Source organism: Agelaius tricolor, unplaced genomic scaffold, assembly GCF_023055355.1.
Source record: "Agelaius tricolor isolate 1412-34295 unplaced genomic scaffold, bAgeTri1.0.p SCAF_5, whole genome shotgun sequence".
Lineage (NCBI taxonomy): Eukaryota > Metazoa > Chordata > Aves > Passeriformes > Icteridae > Agelaius > Agelaius tricolor.
The window spans coordinates 15,122,075-15,140,348 of record NW_027269265.1 but is presented as its reverse complement, the minus strand read 5'-3'; the positions used below and the strand labels follow the sequence as shown (position 1 = coordinate 15,140,348).

The window sequence follows — 18,274 nt, the reverse complement described above, 5'->3', positions numbered from 1 at the left end:
CACTTTCCTATTTTCTCTCTTTCCTTTCTCTTTTTATAAAAAATAAAGTTGTATTATTGCTTTGGATCACACCATTTAAGCTTGTTTGTATTTTAATCTTGCTTTCGGGTATGCTTAGTACCTTCCTTTCTGCAGTAGTGGATGGAGGCAAAACATGCCTCTCTTCACTTTAGGCAGATTGAAACAAGCTTTGATGCAAATGTCTGCATTTAACCAGTAACACTAGAGCACATTTTATGTCCAAGACCTTTGGAACTTAACAGTAGAACAGGAAAAAAAAAGGTAAAAAGGAAAGTGTGCGTACTCAGGAAAAAAAAGCTTGACTGAACTTACATCTTCATTAACACAGATTCTTTTTCCAGCAGAATTATTTAAAAGTATCAAAAATGTTTTGATACACTTGGGACAAACACACAAGCAAAATTCAATGCACTGCCCCTTCGTCCAGGTACTACACTATGTGAGTTCTCTCATTACAATTCTAGCTGGCAGATGTGAATACTTGCAACAGCTACAAGCACTTTTAATTCTGCTGCTCACATTTGTCATGGATGTTAAGAAACCATGCTTCATGTTTTGTAGAAGTTCATTACTTTGCAGGTCTCAAAATGATCCTCCTGTTTATCTAAAACTAAATTGTAATACATGTAGTCCTGGATTTTAAAGTTACACTGCAGTAAAACTATGGCCTTGGCTAAATGGAAAATTACTCATAAATTTAATAACTACATTAAACCCAAGAGGATCTTGCAGACCTTAAACATTTGCCAAAGCTTCTTTTCCAGATGTGAGAAGCTGGGACAAAGGCAAAGGAAAGTATTCTTAGATTCCCTATTAAAAAAGAAATAACTGAGAAAGAATGATGCATCACTTGACAAATCAACTCCTCAGAATGAGATACCATAATCTTGCATTTTATGTATCACCCCAACTCCAATCACTGGTGAGGTAAAAGGACAGAGAAAAGCATTTGTAACAAGAAATACTGTGCAAAAATGCAAACTGTGCATCTTTGTGGAATGTAAAGATTATCAGATTCTATATTAGTTACCTTCCTATTCAAAGGACCTCAGACAGAACCTGTAACAACTGCAGAGGAAAAAGGAAGGTTCCAGAGTAGTTACAAAATACTCTTACAAAGCTTATTTTCTCCATTTTCTCTTAAAGTATTTCCAATTCCCCCCAAATACCACTTAAGAAGTCCAATTTTACAAGCTGGTGTAGTTGAAACCTGTTGCAACAGACTGAATACATTACTTAACAGAGAGCTGTATTTTCTTGTGTGACCCATTCAACAGATCAAATATAATATTAAGCATAACATTTAGAACTACTTTAAAAGTTAAAAAAAAAATACAGGTACACTTATTTGATATTGTAAGATTTATACCAGGAATTATGAAATTCTGTGTTCAACCAGTAAACCAGGCATCCAAAAAAAAACCCCAAACGCATTTCTGTATTTAGCCCAGGGCACATCTTTAGTGTTCAATTATTTGTCCTGAAAGCCAGTAATAAGGTAAAGATTTTACAGATTATTAATGTAGGACTGTTTTCTTCACACTTATTTTCACACTAGGCAAATAAGTATTTGCCAACAAACCCTACAGAAAGTGAGTGTTCTCTTAGCTTACAGGCATGCTTCCAAAGCATGTGGTACCATAAACTCAGGTAGCATTGCAGGCTTTCACCAAATTAGAACACCAAAATAAACACAAGACTTCAAAAAATTTCTGATGAGCTAAGATTAAGAGTTGGCAATTCTGTCTTATTAGTACATGAAGTATTAAATCAGAGATCTGGACACCAGTAAGTGATACTAACAGCTTTAGGATAGCACTGTCTTCGTTTTGTAGAGCCTGGCCTTCCTGGAACACAGGTTTCTTCTTCATCATGTAAATCGAGTTCCTCCTCATATTTAACCGTTTCTTTACCAACTGGCATCAAATGATCATCCAGTTCACCTGAATATTACAAAAGAGTACAAAGAAATAGCATTATGAACAACCAAATCTTGGTTTCTTCAGATACTACAGAGTAGTGAGACTGCTTGTGAAAACACCTCACATGAAAGGTTTTAAAACACATGGACTACTGCAAGGGTCCAAAAGTGCAACTCTGGGGAAAGAGTGATAAAGACTGAATTTTGGGAAAAAAATGCTTATTTTTAGTAAAAAAAAAGTCTTATATTTAATTTAAAAATTGAATTCTTTAACAAAAATATCCAATAATTCTTTTTGCCCTAAAGTGATCTCTGACTGACATACTTACTTTAAAATCACTCATATGGAGTAATACAAAGGAAGAGAGAAAATTTATATTTCTCTATCAGTCTACAAAGTAAATTACTGCTGTTGAATGTGCACTTCCAACACTGGGTTGAACCACCATCAGGGTGCCATTCTTGGGTATATTTGTTGGCATGAATTCAGTGTTCAAATGGTTTAACTCAGAAAAAAATATAAACCCCAGACCTGAAATTCTTTTTTGCTTAAAAAATACATAAATACTTCCATACTTCATTAAAAAAAAAACAGTAACACAGAATTATCTTTAAAATGTTTCACAATTAAGAACATGCTCCATCATCCTTACTAGATAAAAGAGCTGAAGTAGTTTCTGCAATGTTCTATTTTTGGACCATGACTTAGAATACAGTAAAGAAACCAATAAATTTAGGGTTGTGTATTTTACATTTTGTCACAATTCACTTAAAAAAATATGCTCTTTTGGCCATAGGATGTGATCCCTGAACTATAATCAGTATCCTAAGATACTGACTTCTCTCCTATTGAGTATATTCAATGTCAGAATCTTTGTCTCTACTAATGCTCCTTTTGCTGTTTAATATGAAATTTGTTAAATAACCACATTTCCCTGGAAAATTTAACTTACAAGTTGTAAGCTAAATTAGTAAGTGCATGACCACATCACAACACAAGGCAAGCGAAAGCAAGCTGCAATAGATGGCTACAGGAGAAGGGCATGTACATATACAACAGCCATATCATATGCAACTTCTCAACTATAAAATACACTTTAACAAAGAGGTTGTTTTTCCAGGTCTTACCAATTTTGTGCAGTTTTTCACAGCAAATAAGAGCAACAACTCTCTCAGCCAGTCTTGCACAACTCATTGGAGGGCCCTAGAAACATTTAAACACTTCGTAAAAACTTTGGTTTACTAGCAAGTTACTTATTGTGTTTAGTTTAACACAAACATTTCAAGCAAGCAAGATTTTTGTAAAAAAACACGTTGATGGCAGTTTTGTGAAGATATTCAGGCTTGTTTTTCCATAGAAACCAAAATTACAAGAACTCAGCTATACTACTGATCAAAACCAATAAAGGACAAGTGCATGAAACAACAATGTACAGGGGAGAATATCTAAATATTTTTGCCTTTGGCATAAAAAGTAACTGATGAAAAATGAATTATAACAAAAACAGACAGTGATCTAAAACCAGTTAGAGAGTACTATACAGAAAAATCTACCTTTCATTAACAACAGTGAAACTACATCTAGAAATGGCACAGACCATTCTTAGCCCAACATATTTATGTATTTCCATGCTTTTCCTTGCCCAAATACCTACAACAATTGAAGCTCGAAGAGGTGAGTTGATTGGCAGGTAGAGAGTAGAGTAAAATGTATGGTCAGGTAGTTCCCAGGTCTTACACTTGGGAGCCAGGTGTGTAAATGGATCACTTGGTAATCTAGCGCAGTACCTGAGTGCACAAAACATTTTACACATCATCAAAACTTGCAAATCGAAACCTAAACACATTTCAGTGGCACCTTACCTTACTGGTACGAATGCTAGAGAAGATGATGCACACTGTAACAGTACACTACTGACTCATATTCAACTAAGTTCTGAGCAGAAGACCTCCAAGTCCTTTATTATAAACCTGGTCTCCAGAATGGTTGCTCCAGCTTGTAATGATGCACAAGGCTGTTTCCCACCAAGTCCCAGGGTTCCCATTATGCCTCCTGAGTTTACTGTTGTCTTACTCCTCCTGTTTATCATGGTTTCTCCCTCCTGCCTTTCCTCCCTTGTACTGACTTCCCTCTCTCCCAGCTTGGTATTAAATACCAACATCCTGATATTAAACTGTGCTGGGCCTCTTAACAGTCCAGAAGCAATGCCACATACATGCAGCTGCCAGACAGCCTTTGAACCATTTACCATCTGCCATTCATGCTTCAAGTCTGACTGCTTTGAGAGGCTTTATTTACCAGCCAGTCCATCAAAATGGTCTGCATCTCAAGAATTTAACTACTAAGGTAGTACTTTGGCAATTGCATCACAAGCTTTACTTCAGTAAATGACATTCACTGCTTTTCACAGTCAACCACTTCATGACACCAGAGATAAAAATCCCCCAGTAAAACTTGGTTTCTGCCAACCCACTTTTATTTATGGGCCTAAAAACCATTGCCATGAGGACTTTGTCCATAGCATTCCACATGACTATAGTTAAATTGACTGATCCACAGCTCCCTTGATCTTCTTCCTTGTCTTTTTTGTCTTCCTATCACTGAGAACCTTCTCTAATTACCATTCCCTTACAGAGTTGATATTTGAGTAGCATATTTGATGGTGGAGTAGTCCACCATCCTGACTGGTGGACTTTAGTTACTGTGGTTTTGTTTGTAAAGATGGCAACAGACTGCTACCACAAATGTGAATATTAGAACTGAAGATTTAACTACTGTTTTAACAGTTTATTTATTTATTTTTAAAACTAGCTTGACAAGAGCAAAAATGCAAATTTAGTACACAATTTGAAGCTGAATGTCTTCAGAGAAGCTCTTATTTAAACAGGAATCAACATCACTACATTTATTATCAGAGCTAGAATCTCTGGTAGGATAAAGAAAGCAAATAATCCCTTCAAACCTCTGTGACCAGTTTCTTTAGGAGAGAAGATTCCGTCAAGGTGCCTAAGAGGAAATGTGTATAACGCCCCATGCATCCATGTTGCGAGACTGACTAAGAAATCTTTTATTCAATGATATGAGGAAGTGAATATATCTCTTACCTATTTATGTGTCCAATAGCAGTGTTAATAGTAACCCTTGGACTGTTCTCATCTGGCCTCAATACATAGGGTGGAAAGACATCATCATCATCAACAATGGGTTCAGTTTCAGTTTCATTGGCATCAACAGATTTTGAGCATTTGTTTCGGAGGATCTAAACGTTTCAAGAAAAGAACATGATGAGAGGTTTTTCCCTGAAAAAGTACTAAGATACACTTAAAAAACGCCAGGCCCATTCCTTTGACCTCATACCTTCTCAATTGCTTTGTATGTCTTAAGATCTTCTTCAAAACTTTTGATTTTGTCTGTATCTGCTAACATAATGTAATTGGAAATTGGTGCTCTAGCTCTTCCTTTTGACTGCACATAGGAACGGTACTCTGTGGGCAAATCAAAACGCACCACCAAGTTGCATTTTGGTATGTCAACACCCTCTTCTACAATACTAGTAGCAATAAGTAGGTTGGTCTCATGTGCTCGAAATTTTCTAAGAACCTGAAAAAGTAATGAAGACAAATTTTACAGATTAATTTTACAAGATCTGTTTCCATCATGAAATTGTGTCCGGACACGGAAAACAAAACATGAACACATGGAAATATAAAACTATTACAAAGAATCTTTTCAGAAATGTAACAAGACTATTTATCAGAACCAGAAGATTTCTAAGAATAAAATCAGGTATGTGTCTAAGAAGCTACTATAACCTCTAGGAATGGAGAGGATCCCCCCTATTTACTTACAAGTTTTCAGTTGTGGTATTAATGAAAAAACAAATTATGCTTTCAGGACACCATCTTTTCCCAAACATTCCTGAGGCTGAAGCATCCTCAGGGGATGGAGCTCATTCTAGAACTGGCACTTCTGATATTTATACTATATATGAAAGAATCCTAAGGAAAAGTGTGGTGTCTGGAGCACAACCCAGCCAGGATGAGCTTTAATAATGTAAAATCAGGGGTTTTTTTAAACCTTTTAACATTTAATAATTAAACAAATTCACATTTAGAAAAGATAAATATTAAAATCAGCTGAACCACTGAAAATGTCAGTAAGCCTGACATTCTTTACATTTGTAACATATTATTATATTACCACTAACACAATGCAGAAAAATTGGATAATGATCTGACTAGATATAAACATGAATTTACATAAAGTTTTAATTTCTGTTTGTGCAATGTGTCTCCAAACATATTTTTATTGTTTTACAAACAACATCTGTATCTCCAATAAGTAAGCATTATTTTTAAAAAAAGCTATAAACTTCCAGTGACTGTGCCCCAGACTCTGCCTATTGATTTATTTTGTTTTCAAAGGCACATACACACACACAAAAAAGGTACTGTCAGTTTAATTTTTTTTCTTGAAGTTACCTCTTCCTGTTTTCTAAATTCTACTTCCATCTGCTTGTTACGAGGCTGGTTCTTGCCAATGCCATGTCCAGTTATAAAATTGCTACTGATGTAAGCCAGTTCTGGATCTTGCTTGCCAGCTTCTTTTATCAACCTAAAAATATTACATGTGTTTTTAGAAGTTACACAACCTACAAAATGGAGGAAAATCTATTATTTATAAGACCTATATTAAAAGGAAAAGTGGAAGCATGACAATTAAGTCATGTTAACACATAAATTGACTGCAGTCTTCTCAAAAACCACTGCAAGGTTACCACAAGACAGACTGCATACAGAAACACATGGAGAGCTCGTGCATTTTGTGCTTCACACACATTTCAGACCTATCATGCTAAAACTCTATATTTTTAAACCAATCTATTACTCTAAGGCTCTCTGTTGTTAAAGCACTCTACTCAAAATTACTTTGCTAATATTTTTTTGTAGGCTCTAGCTGATTTTAGAAGAAAGACCTGTATCTGCTTCCTCAACAAAAATATGTTTCTTCAGTATAAAATGTTAACTTCTAGGTTAAAATGCAAGATTGTAATTCTACTTAATACTAGAATATACATTCTGTTCAAGTATACTGGTGACAAAATGTTGACCTGTTTTTTCTCAAGAGTGATGCTCAGCCTACACGGTGAGATGTTCACTACTTGTGACATTAACCCAAATAGAGGATGTAATACAATTCTTTAAAAGGAGTAATTGACAGGGATGTGAAGAACTTTCATGTTCTCACTTTATTTCCACTCAGTTTATCCTTTATGTTATAGAAGCAGAAAAGGCTGGCTTCTGCATTGTTCTGATTTCTGATTTCACACATAAGGTAGAAGATTGCTCACCTAAATGAGCATGAAATGCATGAAATCTAAAAATGAAGCATTTATGGATTTAGAACCACAATTACAGTGTGCAATCAAATAAGTATGCTGAAGCATCATTAGTTGATCAGTTTTCAGGATGAACAAATTTGGAATTACTTAACTGCAACAGGCTTGTGAACAGGAGAGCCAATAAAAACCAAGGGATTATATACAACAAATAATCCCTTGCATGTGTCACTACAGCCATCCCACTACTACTCTGCTCAAAGCACATCCATCATGTCCATTACCAGGTGCTCCCCATGGCCAGAGAACATACTGTCTCTCTACACCTGCAGCAGTAACTCAAACCTTTCCCCAGAAAATCTCTAGCATTTCTGTCTCACACAGAAGTAGATGGATGCTGTGCCAGTCCCCAGCTATAAGCCTACCATCTGTCCAGCAAGCTGCTGCCAAACCAGAGGGAAAATGCAAAGCCCTCCCTGCTCTTTCTACCCTTGGGAAACTACTCAAGTCTGGCCCCCTTTCTTAGTCCCCATTTTAAACAAAATTTATGTGAACATAAAACACCTTGAAGGCTTTCCTCTTTTGCAATCTGTTAAAATTGGAATGGATGGAGAGATAGGCAAGAGGACATAAAACAGGCATACAACTTGCCATCCTTAAGGAAACAAGACTAGAAGGACCCTCCTGTGCTGAAGTGCAAATGTGGTTTGTTAGTTCAAGGCCAAATGGAGTTACATTTCTGTATGCAGTCCAGGCTCTTGAGACAGACAGTCTAAGAAAGTATGGGTTAATAACGGGACAGAAATATTTTTTTATTTCTTTTTCGATATGGCATTTCTGTGAGGTCACACAAATTGAGTACCTACCAAACATCCCTAACATTCTTACTTTAGTTTACTTGTATAGAAATGGACAATAAAAAGCATCTGAATAAACACTTCATTGCAAATCTTAGTCAAGTTCCTGAGAAACATATAGGACTCCAAACTTGTGATTAAAAAAAACTATTTGTGGTAGGTAACAGGTGGTGTTTTTCAAACTGATAACTTCTGCTTTTCAAACTTCTGCTTTCGAACCCTTCTCTTAAGGGAGCCAAGAGGCACTTACAATGCAAATGGAAGGGAACTGGGCTTTAGAAAATGTCTTCTGTTCTGAAAAGAAGCTTATAGGCACCAGAACTGAACGGTGTACATCAACTTAAACACTGAGCAAGCCACTTCACCGAGTGCAATGATAAAGACAGAAAGTACAACTCATGCCATGAATTTTGCCCATCCTAGATTTCATAAAATGGTATTCTAAATACTACCATAATAACTGTGTTTTAAGAAAAATTATACTTCTGTTTTAACTTGGTTCCATTACTGGAAGTAGCTGTGATACATTAATTCAAACACTCATGACTTTCTCATCCAGTAGAGAGTCCTCCCCCTATATACAGCCTAGGTATAGCTGTCATCAGCAGAGGCCCTTGAAATCAAATGCACGCTGCTGAAGAAGGCCTACAGTGAGCTTCTCCACCAAAAGCTTCCAGTCTGATGGTCAATACCATATGAGGTGTTCTGAAATCACATGCTACATGAGGTAAAGGAGCAATTTGAGAGTCTGGCAGCTAGCTTTCAAAAAGGGATAAAAAGTTACATATAGTTTTATATTTTGCCACCAGTAACCTCTACTAAAGGTGCCTAAAGCTCAAAGATGGCAGAATTTGATTACCTATTTAATCTAGACTCTGTATTCTGTCAGGTTCAACAGCAGTTAGGATATTGTATGGTGTATAAATCACAGAATACAAGAATGATTGCACAGTGGAAAACCAGTATGATTTAAATCACATTCATAACTGAACAGAGAAGAAAAAAGTTTTCAGAATTCTGTTCATTCCCTATAGGGTAATGAAATACTCATTTCAGCTCAGCAAAAGACTGTTAATGTCATTTCTTCAGGACTTATTAACAGAATATGTTCATTATGCTGAACAGCTTGGTTTGCCTCATACTGCAGATTTATGTGAACATATTTAAAATGCAAAAAAGGAAAAGAGAAAAGACAAAAGTTGACATAGACAAGTCTGCAGATCAAAGGATGTCTTATGCACTTATTAACTTGAGCAAAAATGTACTAACAGAGGGGTTAGACTGAGAGATATCCAGAATGCAATGAACACCTGGCACAGGACATTTGCTACACTATCAGAGAAACCTGAAAAAACCTGAAAACCAAAACCAGGATAGGTGAATCAATCATGTCATTCACAGTTTGTGGCAAACGGCTTTTAACAATTAAGTGCTATACATAACTAACATGTATCATATTCAAGAATAGGAACTGATAAGGTACTACAATACTGCCAGTTGGCAAACACTCCCACATTCATGTTTTTCTTGGTGGAGACTTTAAGAAAGCACTCAGTGTTTCACTAAATAGGTGCTTTATAAACATCAACTGTGAAAGCAGTACTGGTAAATCTTGAGAGATATTTGTGCATGGGTAAATTTGATTTTTTCTAGACTTGGATCATATAATATTGTGATTTAGCAGGGTAATGGTGAGATTTCCAGAAGTATTGAACTCAGTAGGCTAGAGAAGTTTTCAACATCCATTGAAAAGATAAATCTAAAGACCAATTACAACAAATCAGTATATGCTTATTTTACAGGTTTAGTACAGTATTTAACAATTTGCCTTCTAAAGGAATCAAATTAAAAACTCAGGTCTGAAACAAGTCCTTGAGTACAACTTTTAAAGACATACACTCTTCTCATATGCTTTAGAAATATTCTGTATGATCTCCTAAACCAACTTTATGAAAAGAGTTCTAAAAATACAAAGAAATCCCCTACATATTCATGATATTAACATCCTGGCAGCTAAGTCTGCCTTTTTCCTTCAGAGTATATATATTTTTTTTAATAAAAAGCTTTACCTATTTAGAACAACTGCTGTGTATCTTCTTTCCACAAAAATAATTCCACATAAAATATTAGTAAAGGGAGATGGGAAATTAGTCTCTGGCTTCTCTTTCTCCTCAATTTCTTCATCCTCATCATCATCTTCAGAATCACTCCAAGATACGTAATTATCCTGATTCCTATTGTTATACCATTCAACACTTTCAAACTGCTGCCGTTCATATGGTTTGTATTTGCGCAAGATTTCAAGCAGCTTTATTACTTTTGGGGTCACAAATTTCAGGTCAAGTGAGGCAGGCGAGAAGTGCTCTTCACAGAGTGCATGTATTTTCCTTAGGAAAGTGTCTGTAAACAATAAAAATTTCCTGTGCAGCTCCTCTTGTTCATGTTTGATATACTTCTGCAGCTCTCTCACCATCATCCCAGCTACCTTATCTGCACACCACGGTCCCAGAACAACCAACACAGCTCGACAGTCTGACAATATCTACAACAAATGAATTCAAGTATCAGTTCAAAGAGTACATTCATGAACTATTCATTTAAGACTAGGGGCTTTTTTTCTCTTACAGCACAGTCTTTGTAAGGATTATGGCAATTTTTCTACTTAAAAAAAATGCAGAAGTCTGCTTTTCTTATTTAGATGACGTTGGGAAATTTGGTGTTTCTAATGGAGCGAGTTCCCCCCCCCTTAAATTATTACCAATCAACTTCAAACTGTACATTTCTGAATCTCCAAAAAACCCCAAACTTAATCAAAATTTTGTCATTTTGTAGAACTGCAATTTGAAATTTATACTAAAAAGAAGAATACTTTTTGAAGCAGCTAGATAAACAAAGCAAAAATTCTTATCTTTACTACATAACACAGAACTAACAGAATAAACAGTTTACTGGGCATTTTTACTTTATTTACTACCGACAGCTGGCAGGGTTTCAGAAATATATATAACCAGTAAGTTGCACAGTGGCCTTAAGGTAGCCTTAGGAAGTCTAGCCTAGGAAAAACAGAACACAGTGGTTTGTACGTGTGGGTGGAACAGTAAAAAGAGAAAACTATGTCCCATTCATAGAAAACAGGCAGTAGAGTACCATCATAATCTTATCTTATGAAAAGTTGTTTCCTCCAGAAGAGTGAAGTTGTCAGACAATAAACTAGGAATTCAGAAATGGGGTACACTGATAACTCTATTAAAAGGACTTATTGTTTGGATGCCCTATATTGTACCAGAAGAACTACAATGGTACCATAACAGGACACTTGTTCAGCTGCTGCTTTAATTTCTCTTCCTTCTTTCCTTCTGTGAGGAAATAAAGAACAGGCTATCGTCCTTTTGATGCTATCCTATCCTCTGTGGAGTTTATTAGTTCTAAGACTTAAGGACAAAACTATCCAGACTAGTTGTAACTGCAATACAGAGGTTTGATACTCTACACTGCCAAGACATAAAGCACCTTAGTCTGAAACTGGTTTCTTAATATGGGTGTCTCCATCTTCTCGGACAGCTACTGGTTTAAAACAAGCCCAGAGGGTTACAAGCTTTACATGTAGAGCAGTTAATCCACTCTTCTGGACTCTGCAAGTCATGAAGATTGCCTCCAGCCAGCATTCCTTATATATTTTAGCCTATTATAGTTTAGCACAAAAGTAACCAGGACTTCCAATTCCCATGCACTGTGATAGGCTACCTTATGTGCCATCTTTCCCTCTGGCACAAATAATATTTTATAGACAGTGTCAGAGTCCCCAGTTTCTGAGAATTCTAAGGGAAACTGGAATATTTTGGGCTGAAGAAAGAAATATATTCTCCAAATTTCTCATAGACTATTACAGGAATAGCCACAGTAGTGACTCACTACTGACTTCTTGTTCAAAGACTTACATCCCTACATAGTTATAATTTAGCAGGCAGTTCCAAACCAGGAAGGCCAAGCAGGGTTCAAAAAGGTGTGTGTGACCTGTGTGAAAGGTCCCTGCTAAACACTCCACACCTTCTAGACCATCCTCTGCTAAAGGTCAGGACAACACAGGGGCAAACACAGAGAAAGTCAAGCAAGACTTGAGATTCAAATTCTGTTCCAGCAAGGTGTGACACTACTCCAACATTGTTCTAAGATAAATTACAGACACTGTATATCTCTGGCTGGAATTTTTGCCTAAATTCTTCCTTTACCAACTTTTAATACAACAGGCAACAGTCCAAATTCTTCCTGTAGCCTTATTTCCTCTTCTGTACTGAATTATTCAAAGGTCATAGGAGATTATGAAAATGTCAAATTCTTGACTTCAGAGATAAGGACCTAGAACATCAGGGTGCAGAATTGTTTTAGTGCTTTAAGCAAATCTGAATCTCAAAGTAAATGGAATTCTAATCAATGCCTGACATTGAAGCCCCACTCATTTATGAAAACAACTGCATGTTAATGAACACAAAAATCAGAAGTCTTTTTGCTTCAGATAATCAAGGATGGCTAGCTAAGGAGGTTTCAGTTATGTAACATACATGGCAAACAAAAACAGTAGTAAGATTTCTATTCCAAGGTTTCTCACATTTCTTGGTATCCTTACCTGCTTAGAAATTAAGGTAGAGTCTCTTTCTTTTGAATGTACAGATATGTTGCAGTCATTCAGAAAAGCAAGTGCTTCATCCAATTCCTTTAATAATCTTCCATACAACCCACTTTTGTCAGTATATGGTCCACAGTCTACAACAATCTCACATGGCTGAGAAGTATATCTTAATGAGGGCAAAGATCAAGTTAAACACAGCTTCTGAAAGCCAGAGCTATTTCAGCTCTTAAGGTTATACAGCAAACACAACAGCAACATGGCATGTATTCAAGAACATTTCTTTCCCCACCAAGAATCAATAATTATTAAAAATTATACAGTTAAACACTTCAGAAAAACCTCTATCTCCTGAAATACTGAACTACTCAAATTCTAGATACTGTTTTAATACAATCCTAAAAAGAAGGCCAATATTACTATTCTCATTTCAAATACTGGGAAATTTAAGTAAATTCTAATTACTTCACCAATGTCTTCACTTGTTTTTCGATAGTGCACTCTCTTGCTATACAAAACAAAACCAATCTACACAATGTAAATTTATGTCTTGAAATACATTTACACAATTAAAGTAATTATTATTCTTGAATGGCAGCAAGGGAAAATTCTTAAAAGTTCTTAAAAGGAAATGGTTCAGATGAGTAAAAAAAATGCATTTAAAACATTTATGCATGGACAAAACACCTGTTCCATAACTTTTTACCTTTATTTGAAACTCAACAATACAGTCCAGGTGGTAGAAGAAAACACACTACATAGCAATCATTTCACCCTACTCTCCCCTACAACAAGTTGTTGCATTATCACCACCTTTAGTTTAAACAACACTCGCAGGATTCTAGATTCTGTAACTCACTTGTTCTGTTAAAGTATTTATTACTTCCTCTCATCTCCCTCTTTCATTAGCCTTTAAAACTCAAGCTATGCATCTGGGGGAAAAGAAAAAAGAAAAGGCAACTTCTCTTGCATTAAGAGCACATTGTACTGGGAATGTTGCCACATTTTCCTAAATAGTGACATTATGGCATACACTGGATGTGAAACAGTTACACTCCACACAAAAGAGTGCATTTTAAAAGTTCAATAGTATTTCATGAAATGTCAGGTTTTAGCTTGGTGGTGTGTTGAGGGTTTTTTTTGTTGTTTTGAGTTGGGCTTTTTTTTTTAGAGGATCTGTTTTGTTGAACCTTTTGTTTTGTTTTTCAACAACAGAAAATCTCTCCTTACCAAGGCCAATCAGCCTTTATACTCAAAAGCCATTTAACATTTTATCTCCATCCTAAATTGAATTATCAGCATCATATACACACAAACTTTTCTAAAATTTAGAAGACTAAATATTGCTACTGGTTTACTCCTCTATCCAAAACGAAAATGCAGGCATCAATTTACCAACAATCATTATAAAACACACCTGTCCAAGACCACCAAATCAGTTGCAGTTTCAGCATTGCTCTTCAAAATTTTCTCCAGTTTCTGGATCTTCTCCTCTAACTCAGCAGGATCACATTTCCCATTTAAAATGGAAGCTGTTAATCCCAAAATTCGAGGACATGATGGATAATCCTCACAGATCTGTGAAATAAAATCAAATTAAATTATTTACAAAAGGTATCTTGTTAATCTACCTGCATATTTATGATGCCTAGGGTGGAAACTTTTATTTCAATAGCAGGTGTTGCAAAAGGAACCAAACATTTAATTATTACTTTCTGTTCTACTGACTGGAAGTCAAACAGCCATCACATTTAAAGGTAAGTATTTACAACATGGAAGTTAGCAATAAACCGAATACTCTTGTCACACTTACAATACATAATACTTGCATGTCATATAAAAAGGCATATACATTTGAAAAGAGATTTGGAAAGATACTTTTTATGCAGGTGTCTCCCACTTACAAGCCAAAAATGACATGGAGCCAATAATATTCTGGAAAGAGCTCCAGTATCACCTTTAGAGGTCAGCATTTTAAAAAATAATAAAAACCGATTAGCATATCCCATTCCCTAACTCAAATATTTTATTGATGAATTTTAAAAATTCCCCTAATTCAGTAAATTTAGCTTCTCTGTTAAAGACACATTTGTCTTTAATCCCCATGGTGAAATACAGTAAATACATTATTCTTAATTCAATACAGTAATTTCATAGTCCCAGGAACATGCTAACATTGGTTCCACTATCTTTTTTGGCAGCAAAAGTTGCCTTAAATGGTTTCCAATTCTCCAGCTCTCCCACTCACTTTTCTTCCTCAACCAAGTATATTAAACATTCACACAATAAATGCACCTTCATAATCTCACGGTATGGATGATCCTGGATTGCAAGATGGCACTCATCAAACACCAGAAGATTAATATTTGACAGGGATAAATACTCATTTCTCAAAACAGTCAAAGCAACATGACATGTCATAACCAGAACCTAGATTGAAAGGAAAAAAATGTCATTACAAGAAAAGTACAAGCTATCAGAGGTAAGGTGAAGGAGGAATAGTTTTCTGCAGGTCTTGTGAGACAGCACTGGCAAATACCAATGCCTATTGTTATACCTATACCAGGTAAGGACAAGAGAGACTAAAACCTTCTCTGCTGGAGAAAGCCATCTCTCTGAATGGGGGTGCATTTATATATGTCTGTATCTCTCCAGGCACATGCCTTGTTAAAAAATGAATACAACAGACAATCTCAGCAGCAACCAGACCACACAGAACAAGTATAATTAAATAATCCTAATAAATTAAGATAGTGTCCTTATATTGGTCCCATCATCATGTGTCCAGCCAGAAAGATGGTTCTTCATAAGCTCTTAACTCTTTGCAGCAGTAATATAAGCAGGACATTATCAGAATTCTTTTTAAATAAAAACTTATTTCTTGTACACAAACACATAAAAATTGACTTTGTTGATAAAATTATGTAGTTTTTACACTCACTTTGAACTTCACTAAGTATAGTAACACTTTCTTCTGAGTTCTTCAGACATATTCCATAAAGCATTACTAATCACCAGAAAGTAAACCCCAAAACCCTAACATTTAATAAAATTTTAATAGCGCTTAAAGTACAGTATGCACACTCAAAATTTCTTCTGCAATCAACATAATGAACAAGTCAGGGAGATTGAAAACAAAGGACTTAGAGGATGGCTTTTTAAAAACAACCTGAAAACACCTACATATATTTGCCTCAAAATTAACATACAAATATTACCAATATGCTGGATTTCTTTTAAAAGAAGACTGAATGCATAATTAGAAGGAATCACTTTTGATCCAACCTAACTCTCTGCATGCTTTTCTTATAGTTTTTACTTAATACATTACCTGATGCTTAGAGAATTCCTGACTCCATTTCTCTTTTGTCCATGATTCAGTTATCTCCAAACTCGAATACTCTCCCACTTTAAGGTCTGAATGTGTCCTGACAGCTGACACTTGTTGAGCAACTTGATTCGCTTAAGGAAAAAAAAATACTCTCATTTACATAAAGGTCTTCTCATACTTTAATTTGTAAGATGTGTGTCATATAACCTAGCACCACATTTCATAATGTGTTCTTTAGCTTAGACTAATGTTAAACCATGTATACATGGCAACTGCCTCTATGCAGAACCACATGAAGGAAACAGATTGCTAACTAAATTTCACTTCAGATTCAATGTCTTAACTTTATATATATATATAACATGTTCTGTTTTCTTATTTAAACAGATTACATTAAACAGACAATGAAACAAAAGATGAAAGGTATCACATTCTTGCTGTTGAAGGCTTTACACAAAAGTTTCTCCCAACTTTGCTTTCAAAGAACTTCTTTTACAGAATATTCCATGGAAGTAATAGTAGTGTGTTTAGGAACATTTCCTCTTACCCGAGTTGACCAAGAACACAGTTCTTTTTCCATTTTTGTTGAAATCTCCCCTGATCTGATAGGACAGCTCTTTAGTGAGTAGTACTGCAATAAAAGTCTTCCCTGAGCCAGTGTTTAAGCAGACTATTGTATTATGATCCAAAGCTGCTTCAAGCAGTTCAACCTAGGTTAAAAAATAAGAATGTCCTTACTTGCAGTAATGCAGTAAAAAAACTGACAAAAAAATAACAAAAGTGATAAATAAACTATAGACAAGTACAAGTCAATAGTACAGCTTGAAATCTTCCAAGTGCCATATAATTAACACATCTCTTTCATAACAATGTGTTCTCACAACCCTTCAAAAATACTAACACACTATATATAGCCCAGCTTTTAAATCTAAAATCCTTCAGTACCACAATCTGCTCTCAGGTAGCTTTCTCAATGTACCTTTTTAATAGATGATTCTGTTGCTATATACATGGTATGAAGAAAGAAACTACAGCTTTTAAATCCAATTGCAAGCATCAATTCAGCCCAATAAGCAAGTAGACCAGCTGAAGGTGATTCAAGTTTCTCAGTAACGCTAACAAAATGCTTCTGGGCACCGCTGCAGTGCAAAGAGAACTGGTATTCTAGAACTCAGTTTTCCTTAAAGTGAAAAATCAGAGTACCCTGATGGGGTCTCTGACTTTAGAGGGCTGCTTTGACCAGGATGTGAACCAAAAATCAAAATTAGTATACCATGTGGAAGACAAAGTGGGAGGTGGAAGGAGACATGATGTATGCATACAACTGAGAGGCACAGTTTATTTGTCCCCAGCAGCATTCTGCAGAGAGTGGCAGCTTAAAAGCTGTTCTGCTCATTAGAGCAAACTTAGAAGAGGGAAGGGGATATAACAAATGTGAAACAAAGCCAAACTAAAGAATTAGCTCCCAACAGGTGGAGCTGAGAGAGACGTGCTCTGACAGTGTGCATCACAGCACATTCTCCACCCGCTCTTGTTCTTTTTCCATTAATTAATGGATTTAATTGTACTTTTTTTGATGTTACTGTATTAGTACTACCACTAGTACCTGATATTTTCTTGGCGTGTAAATGTTATCATGAATTGCTTCTTGTTGCCATGGTAGTCCAAAAAATGGACCCATTGGGGAGGAAGCAGGGGTCATGAGCTGCAGTCCTGCCATGCTGAGGGATTGCAAAGCAGGGCTTTTCATTCATTCATCCAGTGTTTCTTTCATTGCATTTTTGTTCCAGCACAGCCTACTATGAGAAGAAAATGAAATGGTATTAGATATACTTGCAATCTCAAGCAATAAGAGAAAATCTTTATCAAGAAAAGGACATTACTTGATTTTACTTACAGAAGTGTTTCTTCTCACACTATTTTCAGCAGAAAATGTTAATTTTAAATTTACAGGCAGTTCTCCACTTGAAGATGTATGCTTATCAAAGTACCCCAGAAATTCAAAAGGAGCTGTTCTTTACAGGACAATGCTCTTTACAGGGATTTGGATTTACACACTTACATTTTAATATGAAGTTCCATTTACCGTCTGACAGAATTTAATTTTAAATTTAAGCTTTAAAAAGTAAAGCTGTCTTAGCTTTATTTCAGGAAAGAAAACACTGAAATTTACAGCACAGA

The 18,274-nt window shown here is 35.7% G+C and overlaps 1 protein-coding gene across 1 annotated transcript in view; it reads right to left on the bottom strand.

Moving 5' to 3' along the window:
* Positions 1–17,847, bottom strand: part of DICER1 (dicer 1, ribonuclease III) — a 38,638-nt gene extending 20,791 nt beyond the window's left edge. The window contains 14 exon segments of the mRNA XM_071426552.1: positions 1,825–1,964; positions 3,071–3,146; positions 3,598–3,730; positions 5,048–5,202; positions 5,301–5,543; positions 6,425–6,557; positions 10,208–10,680; positions 12,763–12,931; positions 14,180–14,340; positions 15,058–15,192; positions 16,094–16,224; positions 16,641–16,803; positions 17,700–17,822; positions 17,824–17,847. Coding sequence (XP_071282653.1) covers positions 1,825–1,964; positions 3,071–3,146; positions 3,598–3,730; positions 5,048–5,202; positions 5,301–5,543; positions 6,425–6,557; positions 10,208–10,680; positions 12,763–12,931; positions 14,180–14,340; positions 15,058–15,192; positions 16,094–16,224; positions 16,641–16,803; positions 17,700–17,822; positions 17,824–17,847 — 2,259 coding nt within the window.
* Positions 17,848–18,274: the final 427 nt, after the last annotated feature.